We start from the raw sequence: 17,777 nt of genomic DNA, 5'->3' as shown, positions 1-17,777 counted from the left end.
AATAGCTTAATGGCTGCAGAGAATGGCTGAATCCTGTGCCATGTTCTATATTTGGGCCATTTTTTTTTAGTTCTTTGGAGCAGCTCTAGGAAGAAAAATTCCAACCTACCTTGCTCTCCTTTGTCAGTGGAAATTTATGGCAAATAACATGCCAGTAAACTGTATGCTAGCAAATCTTATTTTTCAGTTTTGCCATTTCACCCTGGTTGTAACTTACTCACTTACTTACCTAAACAGGCATTACCACTAACAAAATTACCAGGAATTTACTTGGCCCCACATTTCTCAAGTTATTTGTATTTTAAATGAATATATTTTTAACATAGAGGTCTTTACCAAACAAACACGTAATCTACCTAACCAAAACATAGTGGAACATAGTTTCAGCCACAAGCATAATGAGTATACCATAAGCCATGCATGCATAACCATATGCTTCAAATAGGCAGTGAGGTATACCACGGCCTTGTGTAGATACAGGGAGTTCTAAGATGTGTGTAATTTAGAGGGACAAAAGATGTACTTGAAAAAGCACACATTGAGATTAGGTAATATATTCTACCCAATTCAATGTACATGAAAAAACTAGTGCAGAAGAAATGGAATAGCATGTTGCAAGAAAATTGTGAAGGACATTACCTGGGACTCAAGATGCAGATTGAAACTGACTAAAACTGTGAATGTCTAGTCAATTTCAATCTAGTGTCAGTGTCATTGGTAAAACACCTCTGGTTGCAGTTCTACTGCAACTGCTGAGTTGACCCTAAGAAACAGAAAAAGGAAAAAAAAAGAGGAAGGGAAAGTAGAGAGCAAGGAGGGGGGAGAGAGAGAGAGAAATAAGGAAGGTAGGAAATAACTGATGCACAGAGTAAGACACACAAGGGATAAGAAAAGATGGAGAACAGGGAAATTGTTGAAACCTCCTCTACATTTTCTTATCAGCTAGTTTAAAATGATATCTTCTAGACATATGTTATCATTTCAGAAAGGTTTGCTGTGGTGTGCATTCAGTTCACTTTCATCTGTATAAGATTTTTTAACTAAAGTGCTGAGTTATGTCCACAAAAACTAACTCTGTAATATATTAAATACGGTGCTTTTTTTCAAGAAAAACAGGTGATGGAGCTCCCCATGAAGTTGTTCCAGTAAGTCACCAGGCAACTCAGGGCAGCCCTGAATGGATGCCAATTTGACAACAGCAGTGTTCGCTGTCCACAGAGGTGCTAAGAACTACAGCAACCTTTCTCCCTAGCTGGTTTGGGGTCGCCTCTGGTTCTGGTGGAGGCCAAATAAATGCACCCCGACTCCTTTATTCAAGGGGATGGCAAGGGCAGCTCAGAAATACCCTCGGGTGCACGTGCAGTGGTTGAGGACCGGCTGGAAAGCTTAAATCCTGCCACAGCTAGATGGGAAATGGATTGAATAAAAGGTTATATGAATTGGCCCTGCCCCATAGCTTGACAAATCACATCTAGGAGTGGCTAGGAGCTAGGTGAAGACATAGATCTAAAAAAAAAGTGTAGACTTGCACACACTGGCCAGCATCTGTTTTGACTTGAAATGTTCATTTTGGGCTTCTCAGAAGTATGTAAAGGCAAGAAGCAGGCCGGGGGAGTGCCAGCCCACAATGGGGCCCACCTGAGAGGTGCCAGAACTATGCCCCGGAGCGCTCCAGCTGAAAAAAGCACTGATTAAAGATAATGACCAAAGGTGAACCATATAAGCCCCAATGGAAGAATTAATTCCTTTAAGGAAAACCTGAATGAGTTTTATATTGTTTGTTAAATATAATGTACCAAAATGAACAATAAATACACATGTTCTGATTTTTTAAAATCTTACTATATCTATTAAAAAGGAGCCTAAATAAATTATAAAGTGTGACACTGCTTTTAATGTAATATTGGATAGTTTTTCAAAGCAAAATGTCTTCTGCTTAAGATTAATGATCACTTGATCAATATATAAACTATGAGAACAGACAGGTGATTTTAATGAAACATATTTTAGCTACATTAATTCTGATGTCACATAACTTCAAGATTTTAAAAAATAAAACCCCTGATTTTATTATTTACTCACAATATTTGTTTCCAGCCTTTCTGCCTGACAGCAGGCCTCCAAGGCAACTCACAATAAATTAAAACTATTGACACCTCTGTCACTGAATAGACATATTTAAGATGTCATCGCATAAGGAAGAGAATTACTCAACTTCTTAAATTAAATGAAAGAAATAAAAGATGAAACAAAATACACTGTAATGACACACACAATGATTACACATGCTAGACAGAAGGTTCATCCCACATGGCTTATACATATGTGATTAAGGCATTTCCTTCCTATTAAAAGTGGATGAAGGTAGTACCAATACAATTATCTATTACGTTTCTGTTTCTGTTACAATCTTCCTAATACCTGCCATCTCTGTATTTCATCTCTGTATTTTCTCTATTTCTTCCCTTAACTATTTTTATCATAACTCCGACAGTGTGCCTAAGGTTCCCCCTCCCCAGTTACTGCCCTGATTGTTCCTCCTCAACATATTTCTATATTTATTTCCTAGTTTCACACTCCTAGCCATCATTAAACACCATCCCCTCTACAGTTTATCCTCTGCACTCTCTCCTAGTTTACGTATTGTAGCACCTTTGCAGATCTCAGATAAAAGCTCAACAGAAAGAGAAGCAGCCTCCATTGTTATTTACATAAAATCAAAGATAGCAGATTTATCGTTCTCATGCCGTTGTTGTGAATAGGCCAGTATAAAGTAAGCAGCACATAAGTGGCACACAAAACACTAAAAAATCATTCTATGTTCTAAATCTTATATTAATAATCCAAAAATTGAGAGAGCTATGTACAAGATCTACTACAGAAGCCACAAACAGAAAACTCATCCAAATTGTGTCCAAAAGGAAGATATAGACTTTAAATGTTCCTTTAGCCAGGCTCCTGTAGATATCAACAAGGATACATTTGATCAAACGAAGTGTCGGTGATGTTACGCACAAGAGTTAGACAGGGTGCCGGTGTTTGTCACCTGTTTCGCCCATGAAGAGTCTCGGGCTTGAATGTTTATAAATATATCAAAATCGTGAGAGAGAATTTACTGAAGAAGCCCAAGCCGCCACTAGATCTGCCGCCCTTTGGAGATGGAGAGGCAGGCAGATGGTGGCAGTTATACCCATTGAGAAATATGGGATCATTCTGCCATGCCTCCTGAAAGAAGATGATGTCAAATTGCTTAAGGTAGCACAAAAATTGTTGGTTATTTTTCTTGGCGTGCCAACCCGCGATATTCCAAGACAACACTTTTAGGCCCTGGGCCTTTCGAGGAGCTGGATCTATGTCACCTCCACGTCCAGCAGTTCTTTGGTGTCTAAAAAAACACACCCGTTGGCTCTTTTCGAGGATGACTGCTTGGAGAGAGTGTAGTGATCCTCTCTTCTTGGTGGTTTGGGGCTAGGTTTTGGATTAGGGGGGGAGGCTAATTCATTCGGAGACAGTTTGAGGTAGCTATGCCAGGAGCTTTGAGATTTCACACATTGATTTGGTTTTACTTTATTATACATCACAGGGGGCTCAGATTGTAATTCCACGTTGTCAGGGGTTTAGGAGCAGAGGCACGGGCAAGGGAGGAAACAGAGAGCGAAGGGGAGGAGGCAGAAGAAAAGATGAGTGATGACGACGACCCGAGATCTCCTAGTCTTTCCAGTGAATCAGAGGATTCACAGAAAGGAGCACCAGTGGCCAGGGCAAGGGGGGAGTCAAGGGGGGCACCCCAGGAAGATAGAGCCAGAAGGGACTCAGGGGGGAGCAGCTGGAAATCGGGACCAGCGTCACCGCCAGGAAGCAGGGAAGAGGAAGGGAGCCAGGGGGGAAGCGCTGGCAGCTCACCACAGGAGGGAGGGCATGAGTCAGGAGTGGCCACACCTCCATCGGGGAGCGAAGAAACGGTTAAGAGGAAGGTGGAAGGTTGGGCGCGCGCGCCAAGTTCAAATGCAGAGGAAGGCGGCGCAGTAAGCAGCCCCGAAAGGGAACCAGGTCCTAAAGCCCGGCGCAAGGAGGCATGAGGGTCCGGGTCAGCGTCAGAAGAATCCCGGAAGGAAGAAGCCCCGGGGGGTAGAGGGACCCAGAGGAGGACAGTCAGGCGGAAAAGGTGGAGCAAGGCTAGGATATTAAGTTGGTGCACAAGGGGCGGAGATTCAGACGGAGCTTCGCCGATCTAGCTACTAGACGTAGAGTTTGCGCGCAGCAGCGTGAGAATGGAAACTGTAATTCAATAAAGACTTTTACTTAATGATCGCTGGCTAGCGTGATCCTCTGTGAGCTAGGATCTTCAAGCAGCTCTGACACACGTCTACACATTTAAAGGTACCTCCCACTGTCCTCTTATCCACTAGACATTTGGGAGATATGGGCTGCACATAAGGGTCCTTCATTGTCTCACCTTGGTCATCCTTTTTTGCTAATCTGCTTCGAAGTATATCAAGTCTTTTCAAGATCTCAGTTTGGGCTGGAGAATGCAGTGACCAGAAACGCTTTATCAGCGGGAGTTCTTCCTCCCAAGCGGAGTCCTCACTATCACACGTGAGAGGCCAGGCACCAGTTGGATGTGGGGCTTCCTTTTTTTCATTTGGTACTGTTTGATGTAGCTGATCCTGCTGGAACTTATGCTTTCTATTTTGGTGGTTTTGATGGTTAGTTTTTTTCCTTTTGTGAACCTCCATTCCTATACCCTTGGTCCCCATCAGAGAGGTTAAGGGTGCTCTGTTCTCAAATGTTCTTAATAGGACTATTCTTTCTTTTTTAAATAGGTTTTTAGCTCTAAACATAAAACTGGCCAAATTATGATCTAAAAAAGTAATCAGTGCTCGTACCGAGCAATCATCTTGATGTAGATACTCTATAGCGGCTATGTCAGTTGCTTTTACTACCCCCGGTAAAATGCCACTTATAATGGACAAGAAATGGTCTATACGGTCCGACTCTACATAAAATCTGGGCGGTTTGGGGTAATTAGCAAAGACAAGCTTTTGAGGGGTTAGGACTAAACTCCATTCTCTTTTGGGACACAACCTCTGTCGAGCTTGGGAGGGGTGGTTCCCCTCAGTGGTTTGGAACGCCAGCTCACCTCTGCCTGCAGAATCTGTGGTGGCCATAAGAGGACTCTGAGGCAGTATGACTGTAGATGGATTAGGTCCTTTGTCCCAGCTCGGAGTTAATTCTTCAGAGCTTGGTTTAGATTCTTTTGTGGATGTATCTATTTTGCGTGTCTCATTGATGGCACTCGAGTTAGATTTGTTTGTTCCACTTGTGGAGAGAGATGGGAGCAGGTTAAAAAGCTTCTGCCAATATTTTTTGCAAGTACGGTGAGTTGTCTTAGGCCTCCTTAGGTTTTTCATGTTTTTGCTTTTCTTCGTCTTGCGCTCAGCTTTTTTCCTCCGAGGTTTGGGGGACAGTAATGGATCCGGGCTGACTAGGGGATTTGTAATCTGGTCTGAAGCGCTCACATGTTGTTTAAAATTGTCCACTAGAGTCAGGAGGAGCCCGTTTGTTATCGCTAAGAAATTTTTGACGTTAAGGAGATCCGTAGAAATCTGGTGTATCTGCTCCCGAAGATAATCACCCCGCGTTTCTGTTCCGTTGTCGTTGGCTTTCAGCCAATAGGTTGAAAGGTCACTTCCAAGTTCCAGCGGTGACACCTGAGGATTAGCGTCAGAAGTGTTGGCTGTATTAGCCTTTGTAGCATTCTCTGCTATGGCAAGTTCTTGGGCCAGGTTTATTGGATGGTTTGTCCTCTTGCTGTTTGTTTGCAGGTCCTTTAGCTGTGTTGACCAATCCAGCACTGTGGGTGGCAAAGGCAAGGCTACATCTAGAGTACTCTCGTTCTGAGTTCTCTTACTCGCATCTTTTTGAGGAAAGTAGTTAATAATTTTACTTTGACTCCCTCGGCGCTCCATCGGGCACTGCGGAGAGTTAAGCAAAATTCCTTGGTCCTTGTATTTTTTCCTAGTGAGGACCATAGTGGATATGTGGGTATATGTGGATATATGGTAAAAGCAAAAGTCCCCTTAGAGTGATTGTCGAATTAAACTTGCCTTATGTTTCTTGGGATTGACTGAGATAATAGACAGGAGGTATTTGCAAAAGAGAAGGGAGACAACGTGGTGGAGAGGCAGGGGTGAGTTTACTTCTTCAATTGCTGCAAAGTGATTACCGCAGAGGCTCTGGTACTCCCCGGTAATAATCAAGATGCTTAAAAAGGATTTTAAAATATACATAAAATATACATCTTCTTTCAGGGTCTCAGTGCCTTAAAACGTTGTTAAAAACTTAATTAAACTAAACTAGGATCATTAGCTCCATCGCAGGGCTCTCCGCAAGTCAGTTTTGGGTAAAAGGGAGAGGTTCCAAGGCCTCCCCAGGCCCTTATCAGGTAAGCAATTTTTCTTTCCTCCCAAGGATTTCACTCTATTCACGTTTTTCCTTTAGGGAGTTATACTCACTCGGCTACAGTAAGAGGTCACAACAGGTTTCCTTCAGCTATTAATCTTCCTTCTTGTACAGAAATCCTCCTGGCAAGCTTTGTTGTTCCTCCCCTGCGCCCAGGTTTCCTTCAGATTCAGCCGCTCCTTGTTTCTCGGCGTCTTTTCTCAGGTTGAGCAGTAAAACAATAAAACAATAAACTAAAAGCAAGGCGAGGTGATGAGGCAGCCAGTAAAACGTTAAAAATATAAAATTAGAATTAGGAAGCGACTAAAAACTACTTAAAAACTTAACGAAAGACAGGAGCTCTAACTAGGCTGCTGTCTCAGTCGCCATCTTGGAGCTTGAAGCCCAAGCCTCTTCACAGGCGAAACAGATGACAAACGCCGGCACCCTGTCTAACACTTGTGCGTAACATCACCAACACTTTGTTTGATCAAAATTATCCTTGTTGATATCTACAGGAGCCTGGCTAAAGGAACATTTAAAGACTGTATCTTCCTTTTGGACACAATTTGGATGAGTTTTCTGTTTGTGGCTTCTGTAGTAGATCTTGTACATAGCTCTCTCAATTTTTGGATTATTAATATAAGATTTAGAACGTAGGATGGTTTGGTAGTGTTTTGTGTGCTGCTTATGTGCTGCTTACTTTATACTGGTCTACTATGAGAATTGGCAGCATAGGTTCATTTCTTCAATTGTTGTGAATAGGAGCTGCTTTAATTACTCTGAAACTCCAGATTTAAGAGTCAAACGCCTCCAAAATCTTGTAGCTTTCTCATTAGGATCACTATGAAGGAGACTAATGACCACTAGAGGGTGCAACAAGAATGAGAAGACAAAAGTAATCGACTGTTCAGAGATGAGCAGTTACAGGAGCAATTAACACAAAATTTCTCCTTATTTTTAATCCAAGGAAAGGAAATTACTGCCTAGGTTTTCCTGGCTCAGAAAATCATGATCTTATTACTGCACTTTTATTTATTTTTTAATATGTAGCAATAGGAGAAAGCATCCAAAGGAAGCATTGAAAACAATGTGCTAAGAGACTCCAAACAGTCTCAGCTAAATAAAAATTATCTGCTAATGTAACTATTTTACTGTGATTTTTATGTTATTAAAATCCAAATTCCATACAGGTGATTTCAAAAGACATGAACAAATCCCAGTTTTGCTTGTCTAAAATCATCAGTTTGCTCTCAAGTTCTGAAAATGCTTCTAAATCAAGAAGAGTAAGAGAGAACCATGTGTGATTTTTAAGCATTTAATTAAAGAGGGAACTCAATTAAAAATACTGTCTGTCAGTATTTCTCAGTCTGTTTCTTAGTCATGTTCACCAAGATAATATATAGCCAATATAAATATTTCAGGAAATATATGGTAAAACTAGATTTTTTAATTTTTTGCATTTAAAATAACCCATTTCATTGTTTTAAAATAATGTCATTCCACACTTTTTTATTTGTAAAGTTCTTTTCATCAACTACAAACCTGGACAAGCCATAGGTAAAGGTAAAGGGACCCCTGACCATTAGGTCCAGTCGTGACCGACTCTGGGGTTGCGGCGCTCATCTTGCTTTATTGGCCGAGGGCGTAAAGCTTCCGGGTCATGTGGCCAGCATGACTAAGCTGCTTCTGGTGAACCAGAGCAGCACACAGAAACGCCGTTTACCTTCCCGCCAGAGCGGTACCTATTTATCTACTTGCAATTTGACGTGCTTTCGAACTGCTAGGTTGGCAGGAGCAGGGACCAAGAAACGGGAGCTCACCCCATCGCGGGGATTCGAACCGCCGACCTACTGATCGGCAAGTCCTAGGCTCTGTGGTTTAACCCACAGCGCCACCCACGTCCCGGACAAGCCATAACCGCATGCAAAATCCTTTTTTAAAAGAGTATTCATTTCACCATATTGGGATGTATTCAGTGGTGCCCTTCACTGATAAACAGCTCTTTGATTCAGTTAAGGACAGAATAGGGAGGCAATTTTTACCAGTTCTGCCTGCTTCTTTGAAACCATTTGTGCTACCTCTCAGCCAAAGGGACAAGAGAACCTGAAAAAGATACCTCCCTCCCTGTACCACTGGTGGATGCCTTTGCTGGATTAAGGTGCCTTCCATCATTGAAGAAACCTCTGGATACAGCCCATTTTTATTTCTCTCTGCACTCAGCACATTTTCATCTATTTTACATTTTGACCAGGTATTACTGAATAGATCCTGATGTGAGAGGGAAGTTAAGTCTCCTTCTTTACTTTCATATATATCCCTCCTGAGCAAAACTGAAAACATTTCCATATTTGTTGATTTAACAAAACACTTACTGTCTGTAACAGTATGCAAATGTAAAAGAAAAAACTATCATAGTTATAAATCAGTGTGTTAAAATAATTATAATAATTATAATAATACCTTACATCAGACACTTTCTGTTTTCTGTGTAATACACTACCCTCTTCCTTATGGGTGTGTGTGTGTGTGTGTGTGTGTGTGTGTGTGTGTGTGAATGAACCCTAATTTCTCCTATCCTAGCATGTCTGGCAACTTCTCCCTTAAAGCACAACTCCTGCTGTTCTGGAAAATCTGAAAATAGTATGGCTGATGTTGTGCATTCCTCTTTAAGGAGGAAGTAATGGAACAAGAAGAGGCTAATAAGAATTCCTGGTGTATGAATTTTGTTTTCAGACATTGAGGGATTTCACTGGATACAATATACAGTACATGTTTCCATTAGATTCATGTAGATTCATGATATTGATCAGGAATCCATGTACATACAGTATAGATAATGGCAATAGTTTTGAGTATCACATGCTATGGTAAGAAATATCTTCTAAAAATATACAATATTATAAAGATTTGGGGGGCATCTTATTTCATTTTAAGACATGCAGCCTTGATGTTCAGTATAGTGTTGTATAGTGCTAGGCTGTGAAGAAGTCTGCAATATACAACAGAGCTCAGAGGCCTTTAAAAATGGTATGAAATCACTGGTGTATTATTTGTTTTTAATTTCTTGGTTTAAAAAGATTATGGGTATACAACATCACATCACCTAGGTTGAAAACCTACAACACACAGTGATTCTGAAATACAAAGTTCTTTTAAAAAAACCATGGGACTACACTGCTTGTCTGTAAAGAATTCAATAGTAGCAGACCCTACTACTGCTTAGTAGTACAGTAATAGTACCAGTAGTAGATGATATGGTGGGGCAGCAGTGTTTACCTGTCCTTCCAACAGGTGAGTTGCTGCTGCTTATTGGGATGGAGAGAGGGAGGGTAAGGTGATGAGAAGGTTGATGCTGTGCGAACACACTGGCAGGAGTGCCAGATTGGCTCTGCTAGTGCATATACACCATGCTGAACTCCCAGGAACTACCCCTCTGCACCATCCACTACTGAACAGTATCAATGCCTCAATAGTCATGAGAGCTGTCAAATAAGACTATGCTGAATACAATTCAATAGTAATAATAATGATAAGAACTGTTTAAATGCTAATGTCTGCTATTTTAAAATTAACTGGCCTTTTCATATAGCTCTACAAACACAATGATCCTTATTCTCAACCATAGAATTTTTTAAGCATGAAGAAGCTTCACGAATCCGTCCATATAGCTGTAAGAATAAAATTATACTTACTTGTGTTTTCTGAAGACATAAACAAAGATATTTAATAACGTCACCTGTTCATTCACTCTGGAATGTGATGGCCCATGATGGATAAGAATCTTCACAATCTCTACATCTCCTTTCCAAGCAGCCAAGTGTATAGGAAAATACCCTTTATTATCTGCCACATTAGTTGATGCTTCAAACTGAAGTAATTTGATAACTACATCCCTGAAAAACATAAAATATGACCTAAGGATTGACAACAAGGTTTCATTGTAAAGCTGGTTTATCAGAGCACATATTGTCATGATATATTGGAACCAAACAAGCACACAAATGACAGCAACACAAGTGCAAAGAGCTAGTATCGCTAAGACATTTGCAAATGGTTGTAAGAATTATATCTCACAGGATAAGAGAGTAGATATTTCATAATCAGAGAAGGTTTGTTCTCCTTGGGTATTCCACAGATATTCATAATGACATCAAAAGAGCAAAGATAAGATCCATATTTTAAGAGACAGATTACAGGGAGTATAAACATTTGATATACCCGAGGCTTGCAGCTAAAGTTCTGGATGATTAACAATTTAATATCAGCAGTCCCTTACTTGCCTTGACTCTGCTCAGCAATCCACTAGCTGCAAAGTTTCCTTGAATGACATCAGAAAGACCACTGCATCTTCCTGGACAGGAAGGAATATGAAGGTTTCTAGTTACAGTTGAGTCTTGTCTGAGAAACACAGTCTTTCTGAGCTTTATCCTTTAGTTGGTTCTGTATCCTTTGGATGGTTTTGACTTCTGGCTTGCTCTTTGATCTTGTCTCCTGTTTTGTCCTTCAGTTCTTGCTTACTCTTCAGTCATGCCTCCACATTTGTCCATTAGTCCTGACTGACTATGTCCCCTCACTCTGATATTCTAATGTAATTTCTACCCCCTGACTCCCAGCTCATCTCAGACCACTGCCTATGGATTAGCACTGATACCAGCTTTACTACCTCTTTGGCTGTCCTTTCTCTTTTCCTCCACAATACTAAATATCAGCCCTCGTAACTCTTCTTTTCCCCTTTATTCTGTATCCCACGCTTACATTTCAATTCCCCTTCAATCAGTGGTGCAGGTAGGTAATTTAGGTGCTGGACTTAACAGTCTTATTATTATTAGCATTTATCTTATCTTATCCAGCCCCTCCAGCCCCTATTTCACAATTCTGTGCTTTACAAGTACTTATACATTCCTGGTAGAGTACAGAGACAACCAAAAACTAGTTTACCAACCCAGATTAAAAAAGAATAATACTTTGAGCATGTGCAGTTTTAGGTCAACTGAACAATGGGGAGATATTCTAGCTGGATGGTCATGGATACTGGGATGGTAGGGTAAAAATCATGGCTTTGTTCCATCTTTTGTGGATACTTCCTCTTTCACCCAAACACTTCCAAAGACATGTTATAATAGTACTGTACCACACAGGTAGCTGCTGAAGAAATAATGCAAGAGTACCATGAGGTCATTAGCCAATTTTTGCAAGTGCAGGTAATGGAATATTCTAGCATAAGGAGAGAAAAGAGGGTTGTAAAAGGGGGAAAGAAAAGTGGAAGGTGAGTGAAAACATTTGACACAATTTTAGCTCCAGTTGTGTCAACTAATATAAGAGACTTTGAATAAAAACTCTCTTCACAACGGACTGCCAGATGGTCAAGCTGTTCCACTGAGAAAGTCTCGCTCAGGGTTTCTAGAGCCTTCACACGGCAAGGACCTTGCTTCCTAACCAAGGCAGAGAGCTTAAAAGCAGGTTTCATGTTGCATTTTCCTGGTGTCCTTCAATTACATATAGTTGAAATTGTACAAGTTAAATGCATGTAAGATGTGATCATATTGTAATATTTTATAATTGCCAGAACTTCATATTTCCAGACATTAACTGTTTACAAATATAGGTCAGAATTTATGCACCCTCACTTTAATGTTCTGCCCTCTGCTCTGTTAACTGACCAATTTAAGACGATTCCATTTAATGAACATCTTTGGGTCACATTCTTTTATTCTACCATTGTATAGAAAGCCCAGAGGGAGGCTGACTCTTCCTTTATTATGAACTCTACCAGGAAGACTCACTGAAATTCTTGTTATATTACTGTTTAAACAGGTGGTTAAATTTTTCTATCATCAAGAAACAGATGGTGAAGAAAGAACTTTCTTTTTGCTCTTCCATAAATATTATCTATTTCTTAATTATGTAAACTAATTATTCTCTGTTTATCAGCTTATATTGGTTGGTGGTCATAATAAAATATTCCTTCCAGTAGCACCTTAAAGACCAACTAAGTTAGTTCTTGGTATGAGCTTTCGTGTGCATGCACACTTCTTCAGATACACTGAAACAGAAGTTGCCAGACCCTTCTATATAGTGAGAAGGTGGGGAGGGGTATTACTCAGAAGGGTGGTGGGAATGGGAGATTGGCAGATAGCTGAGATGAGCCTGTTGACGACTCTTAACGACTGTAATAGGTCTTACAGGAAAAGGCAAGGGGTGAGAAGGTGAGAAATGTCTTAGTCATGTATAATGAGATATGAATCCAATGTCTTTGTTCAGACCAGGTCTCTCCATGGTTTTAAGTTTGGTAACGAGTTGCAATTCAGCAGCTTCTCTTTCCAGTCTATTTCTGAAATTCCTTTGTAGTAAAACAGCTACTTTGAGATCTTGTATAGAATGTCCTGGGAGATTGAAGTGTTCTCCTACTGGTTTCTCTGTTTTGTGATTCTTGATGTCAGATTTATGTCCGTTTATTCTTTGGCGTAAGGTTTGGCCTGTTTGTCCAATATAGAGAGCTGAAGGACACTGTTGGCATTTGATGGCATACACAATGTTAGACGATGAGCAATTAAATAGTCCCGAGATGGTATGTGTGATGTTGTTGGGGCCAGTAATGGTGTTGTCCGGGTGTATGTGGCAGCAAAGTTGGCATCTGGGTTTATTGCAGGCTCTGGTGCCAGTGTCCGTGTTAAGTCTGGTTGTAGTATTATTGTGGGTTAGGAGTTGTTTAAGATTGGGTAGCTGTCTGTAGGCAATGAAAGGTCTTCCTCCCAGAGCTTGAGAAAGAGAACTGTCATTGTCCAGGAGAGGTTGCAGATCTCTGATGATGATGATGATTCTGAAGAAGTGTGCATGCACACGAAAGCTCATACCAAGAACTAACTTAGTTGGTCTTTAAGGTGCTACTGGAAGGAATTTTTTTATTTTGACTATGGCAGACCAACACGGCTACCTATCTATAATAAAATATATCACCCAAAACCATGTTGTCAGAGCTGCCCTGGGTCCCAGCTCACAAAAGACCAACGCCACTTCGTTGTTATATACAAAAGTCTTTATTGAAGTTCAGTTTGTCTTTCACATCCGCAGCGTGCAGCTCTACGTCTGGAACTCTAGACCGCCGAAGCTCCGTCTGAGTCCCCTCCCCGCTGACACCAGTTTAAGATCCTAGCCTTGCCCCACCTCTTCCTCCGCTCTTTCCTCCTCTGGGTCCTCTTGTCCGCTGGGGCTTCGCCCTTCCTAGACTCCTCTGACGCTGAGTCCCCTGACTCTTCTCCCTGCCTCCGGCGGGCTTTAGGACCTGGTTCCCACTCCGGGCTTTCTGCTGTCCCGCGCGCCTGTACATTTGAACTTGGCGCGCGCGCCCAGCCACCAACCTTCCTCCGGACCGTTACACTGCTCTGGTCACTGCTTCCCCCTTCAGGGAGGCTAGCTGGACTTGACCTCCCCTCCATTCCCCCACTCTCCGATGGAGGTGTGGTCAGTCTCGATTCATATTCTCTCCCTGCTGGGGGCGACGCTGGCTCTGACACCTGGGACCCTTCCCCCCCACTACGCTCTGGTGGGGAAGCTGGTCCTGATCTCCAGCTGCTGCTTTGGGAGTCCCCGCTGGCCCCCCTTGCTCTAACCATCGGCGCCTCCTTCTGGGAATCCTCTGATTCACTGGAGAGGCTCATGGAATCTCTCGGGTCACCGCTATATCCCCCTACGCTGCTCTCCGATTCTTCCCCTTCGCTCTCCATTTCCTCTCTCCCCTTTGCCTCTGTTCCTGAGGCCCTGACACATGTTATAATCATAACTGAACTATTCTTCTATATAATAATAAGGTGTTCAAATTTTAAGGTTCTTAGTTATGTTTCTGATCAGATCCCAGCCTTGCAAAGTGGCTCGGGGAAGGCGTCATAAGAAGGACACCATGTGCCCTTTGATCCCAGCCCCTCAAGGGCAAAGCTGGCTGTTCCCGAGCCAACCACACTTTGCAAGGTTGGGATCTAATCAGATCCTAGCCTCGCAAAGCAGGCTCAGGGAAGATGGTGTGAGGAGCCCCCCCCCCCCAAAGATGCCTGGAGCAATCACCCCACAGTGCCCCCATACTCACTACACCCTACTGGCACTGGGTATTTCAGCTAGAGCTGCAATAAGTGCAGAGTCAAGATCACTCTGAAGTCAAGTTACTTTATACTCTGTGTATACTCAGAGGTCCCTCACATACAGTGTGAGTCAGTGACCTCTGGACCATTCAAAATAATTCTACCGGCTAGCTACCAGAGGATGCAATGCAAGCTCCAAAATGAGCCTTCTTCACAGCCACAGAGACTGATGATTACATGCTTTAGCCAGTGTTTGGGCAGCTTCAGAGTGAGACTTGGGTCACTTGCACTGAAATCTTTGTCCAGCTTGCTTCCTAGCCCCAAGTTCCCCAGAATATCAAGGGGACACTTGAGCTCCACAATGCCAGACAGGACACAGGAGCAATCACATCAACCACGTGTTTCATCTTGCTGTTCTATAGTGAAACTAGGGCTTCAATAGCACTGACAGCTTTCTCCACTTAAAAATACCCCAGAGCATTCAGAAACACACCAGTTCCATCCGTCTCTGGGGCAAAAGGGCACACCACTCTACATAACAGGTAACGGTCCAACCCTGACAACTGAGTGCATTTCACTACCCCTATTGTCAACCTATCCCTCATACCACTTGGGGCAAAGACTACATCATGCCCTGCCTGATGTGTGGGACAGATGATCATTTGAGACAGACCAATGGTTGTCATGGAGGCTATCAAGCCCCAAGCCCAGTAACAATCCCCACATGACTATTGAAGTCACCCAGGTCTATCCCCCTGGGTCCTTCAACAATACCCCAGAGGATAGAAATTAAGTGGTTTCTAGCTGTAATGCTAAGAGAATATGAAACAAAGGTCTATAAATGGGTAAAAGCTTAATGGTAAGGATTTGCTGAACTAATAAATTTAAGTGGAATACAAAAAAGGGAGGTATGAGGAGGTCCGGGGAAATAAGCTTAAGGAAAACAAGAAACGGAAAATTAATGTGTTTTTAACTGTTTTTATTTTGTATTTTTATTTTTATTTTTCCATTTTTATTGTAATGTATGAAAAAATCTTAATAAATATCTTATAAAAAACAACAACAATACCCCAGAGACTACCAAAGCTAGCTCCATCAGGGGTGCTGATGGGGAACAGGGTGGTCAGTAGATCAGCGGCATCCCCAATCTGTCTCTTTGGCCCAACACCAGGTGCAGACCCTCTAAATCTATATTAGGGTCAAGAGGTTTTAAGTTCAAGGATATTGTAATAAAGTATATTTATTGTGAACAACAGCAAACCCTCCTTCTCAATGCACTAGTATAGGCTGGTGTTGACCCGAGTACCCAGATGGGCACAGCTGCATAAGGTCAAGCCCACCCAGCTCACTCACCCAAATTTCACAATCAAGTTTAGGATGACCTTGGTCTTATAAAGGACTGATTTGGTATTCACTAACAGCACCAGCAGACTGGAGGGCTCAGTGGAAATGCTACCAGTACCTTCCAGAGATGTCGGATGGCTGGAACAAGGAACCGAAACCAAACATATAGGCCTCCACTGCAGATGGTAGTCAGTCCCTTCATTCCAACTTTACCTTCCCCTGCACTGGAATTGGAGCAGCATCTTTGCCACTTTCTGCTAGCTGCCCACCCAGACACATTTCATCACCATTTTCTTCCATCCCTATAAACATCTGGGAGATTAGGCCTACAGATAGTAAACTAAGACATCCTACAATGTCAGATGGAAGATGGTACATCCACTACAACTCTCCCCTCTGCCTCTCACTCAGGGGGAACCCCACCAAATAAAACTTCCCCTCAACCAGGCTGTCACCGTGGGTGAAGGTCATGGGCCTGTCTCCTCCACTGTCTGGCCTACAATTCTATATCCCAGCCGACACTGTGGGACACCCCTGTCCCTGTGTCTCCCTGAAGTGGTAACCCAAAGCAGTGAACTCCTCTAGTGTGGCATATGATTCCACACTGACACCCCAGCTGTATCCACTCAGCCAGCAACCAAATAATACCAGGCACTGCAATCAACCAGAAAATCTGCTTACATGCTGACAGGCAGCTCCAAGAAAGACAACTCTAAGACTGATACAGACAACCTGAAACACAACAACAACAAAATAACCTTGCTGCATTTTATTATGTACATAGCCATGGTCCGAGTAGGAAGATTCCAATCCATCTTCAACCTAGTCACATTGCAAAAGGCCTTTACCTATGTAGAAAAGTTCCATGGTTGAAACTGAGAGGATGCAATGATGGTGGTGATTTCTTTGCCACTATCATTGCCCAGATTAGAACCCAAAATGGGCTCTAAGCTGTGTTTTAAATATGCTTGCTGTTAATCAAATTGAATTTTCTCGCCAAAGAAAGAGAGAACAAAATTATTTTGTACACATGAAAATGGAGGTGGCTGCTACAACAGCAGAAGTGGGGTAGGTATTTTAAGTAGGGCAGTTTACTAAAGTTTGGTGCACACAAAAATATGACTATGTCTAAACTTAATGCAGGTTAATACCAGCATTTTTAACACAAAGTAATACCAGCATAATATTGATAGCCATTTGACACTTACTTGTGACCATTTAAAGCTGCATGGTGCAAAGCAGTGTAACCCGAACTATCTGTGCAGTTTATATTTGGTCCTCGCCAGATGCTGAAAATAAAGCACAAACTTTATTTTATAATAAATACATAGTTTTGTGGGTTTATTTATTTCAAAGACATTAGCCATAATCATTATATACAGACAGAGGCTCACTGAAATGTAAACACTGGCCAACAAATAAAGGTAAATTTAGGCAAGAAAATCAGAAGCAGAATATTCTTGTGGTGGGAAGTATACCACTTTGGTCAGCTTTTAAAGCAATTGAATGTGAAAAGTTTATTACCTCAGAAAGATGACCAATATCCAAAAGCCTTATCTCTAAAATATAATTTTCTTTCACATTCTTAATCAATCTTAAATATCACAACAGAACATACAAGTGGGGCTGTTATTTCAAGTACAGATGCTCAAACACTGATTCTGCCTGGGATGCATCCCACCTCTTATGACTAGGGCCAATGTGGGAAACCTTAGGTCTAGGGCTGGATGCAGCCCTCTGGGTCTCTTCATCTGGCCCTTGGGACTCTCCTGTAAACCTGCTTCCAACATTTCAGTGCTTGACCTGCATTAAAATTTTTGGTTCAAGTTTAACAAAATATAAGTGATTTTTTTAAATAAAAATGTTTTTATTAAAAGAATTTCATGGATAACAAAGGTACATATAATGTTACATTTT

At 41.8% G+C, this 17,777-nt stretch overlaps 1 protein-coding gene across 5 annotated transcripts in view; it reads right to left on the bottom strand.

Moving 5' to 3' along the window:
- ANKS1B (ankyrin repeat and sterile alpha motif domain containing 1B) overlaps window positions 1-17,777 on the bottom strand; it is a 337,482-nt gene that overhangs the window by 302,834 nt on the left and 16,871 nt on the right. For 4 of the 5 annotated variants that reach the window (XM_081209629.1, XM_081209637.1, XM_081209638.1 and 1 more), the window contains exons 2-3: window positions 17,069-17,149; window positions 10,181-10,337 (exon numbers count right to left, since the gene is read on the bottom strand). In XM_081209629.1, coding sequence (XP_081065755.1) covers window positions 10,181-10,337; window positions 17,069-17,149 — 238 coding nt within the window. Of the gene's footprint in view, window positions 1-639; window positions 784-10,180; window positions 10,338-17,068; window positions 17,150-17,777 lie in introns of those variants that run through there. The other variant, XM_081209639.1, reaches the window with a different exon arrangement.

The sequence above is a fragment of the Podarcis bocagei genome, assembly GCF_964188305.1.
Source record: "Podarcis bocagei genome assembly, chromosome: 10".
NCBI classification, from domain to species: Eukaryota; Metazoa; Chordata; class Lepidosauria; order Squamata; family Lacertidae; genus Podarcis; species Podarcis bocagei.
This window is presented reverse-complemented; position numbering and strand designations above follow the sequence as displayed.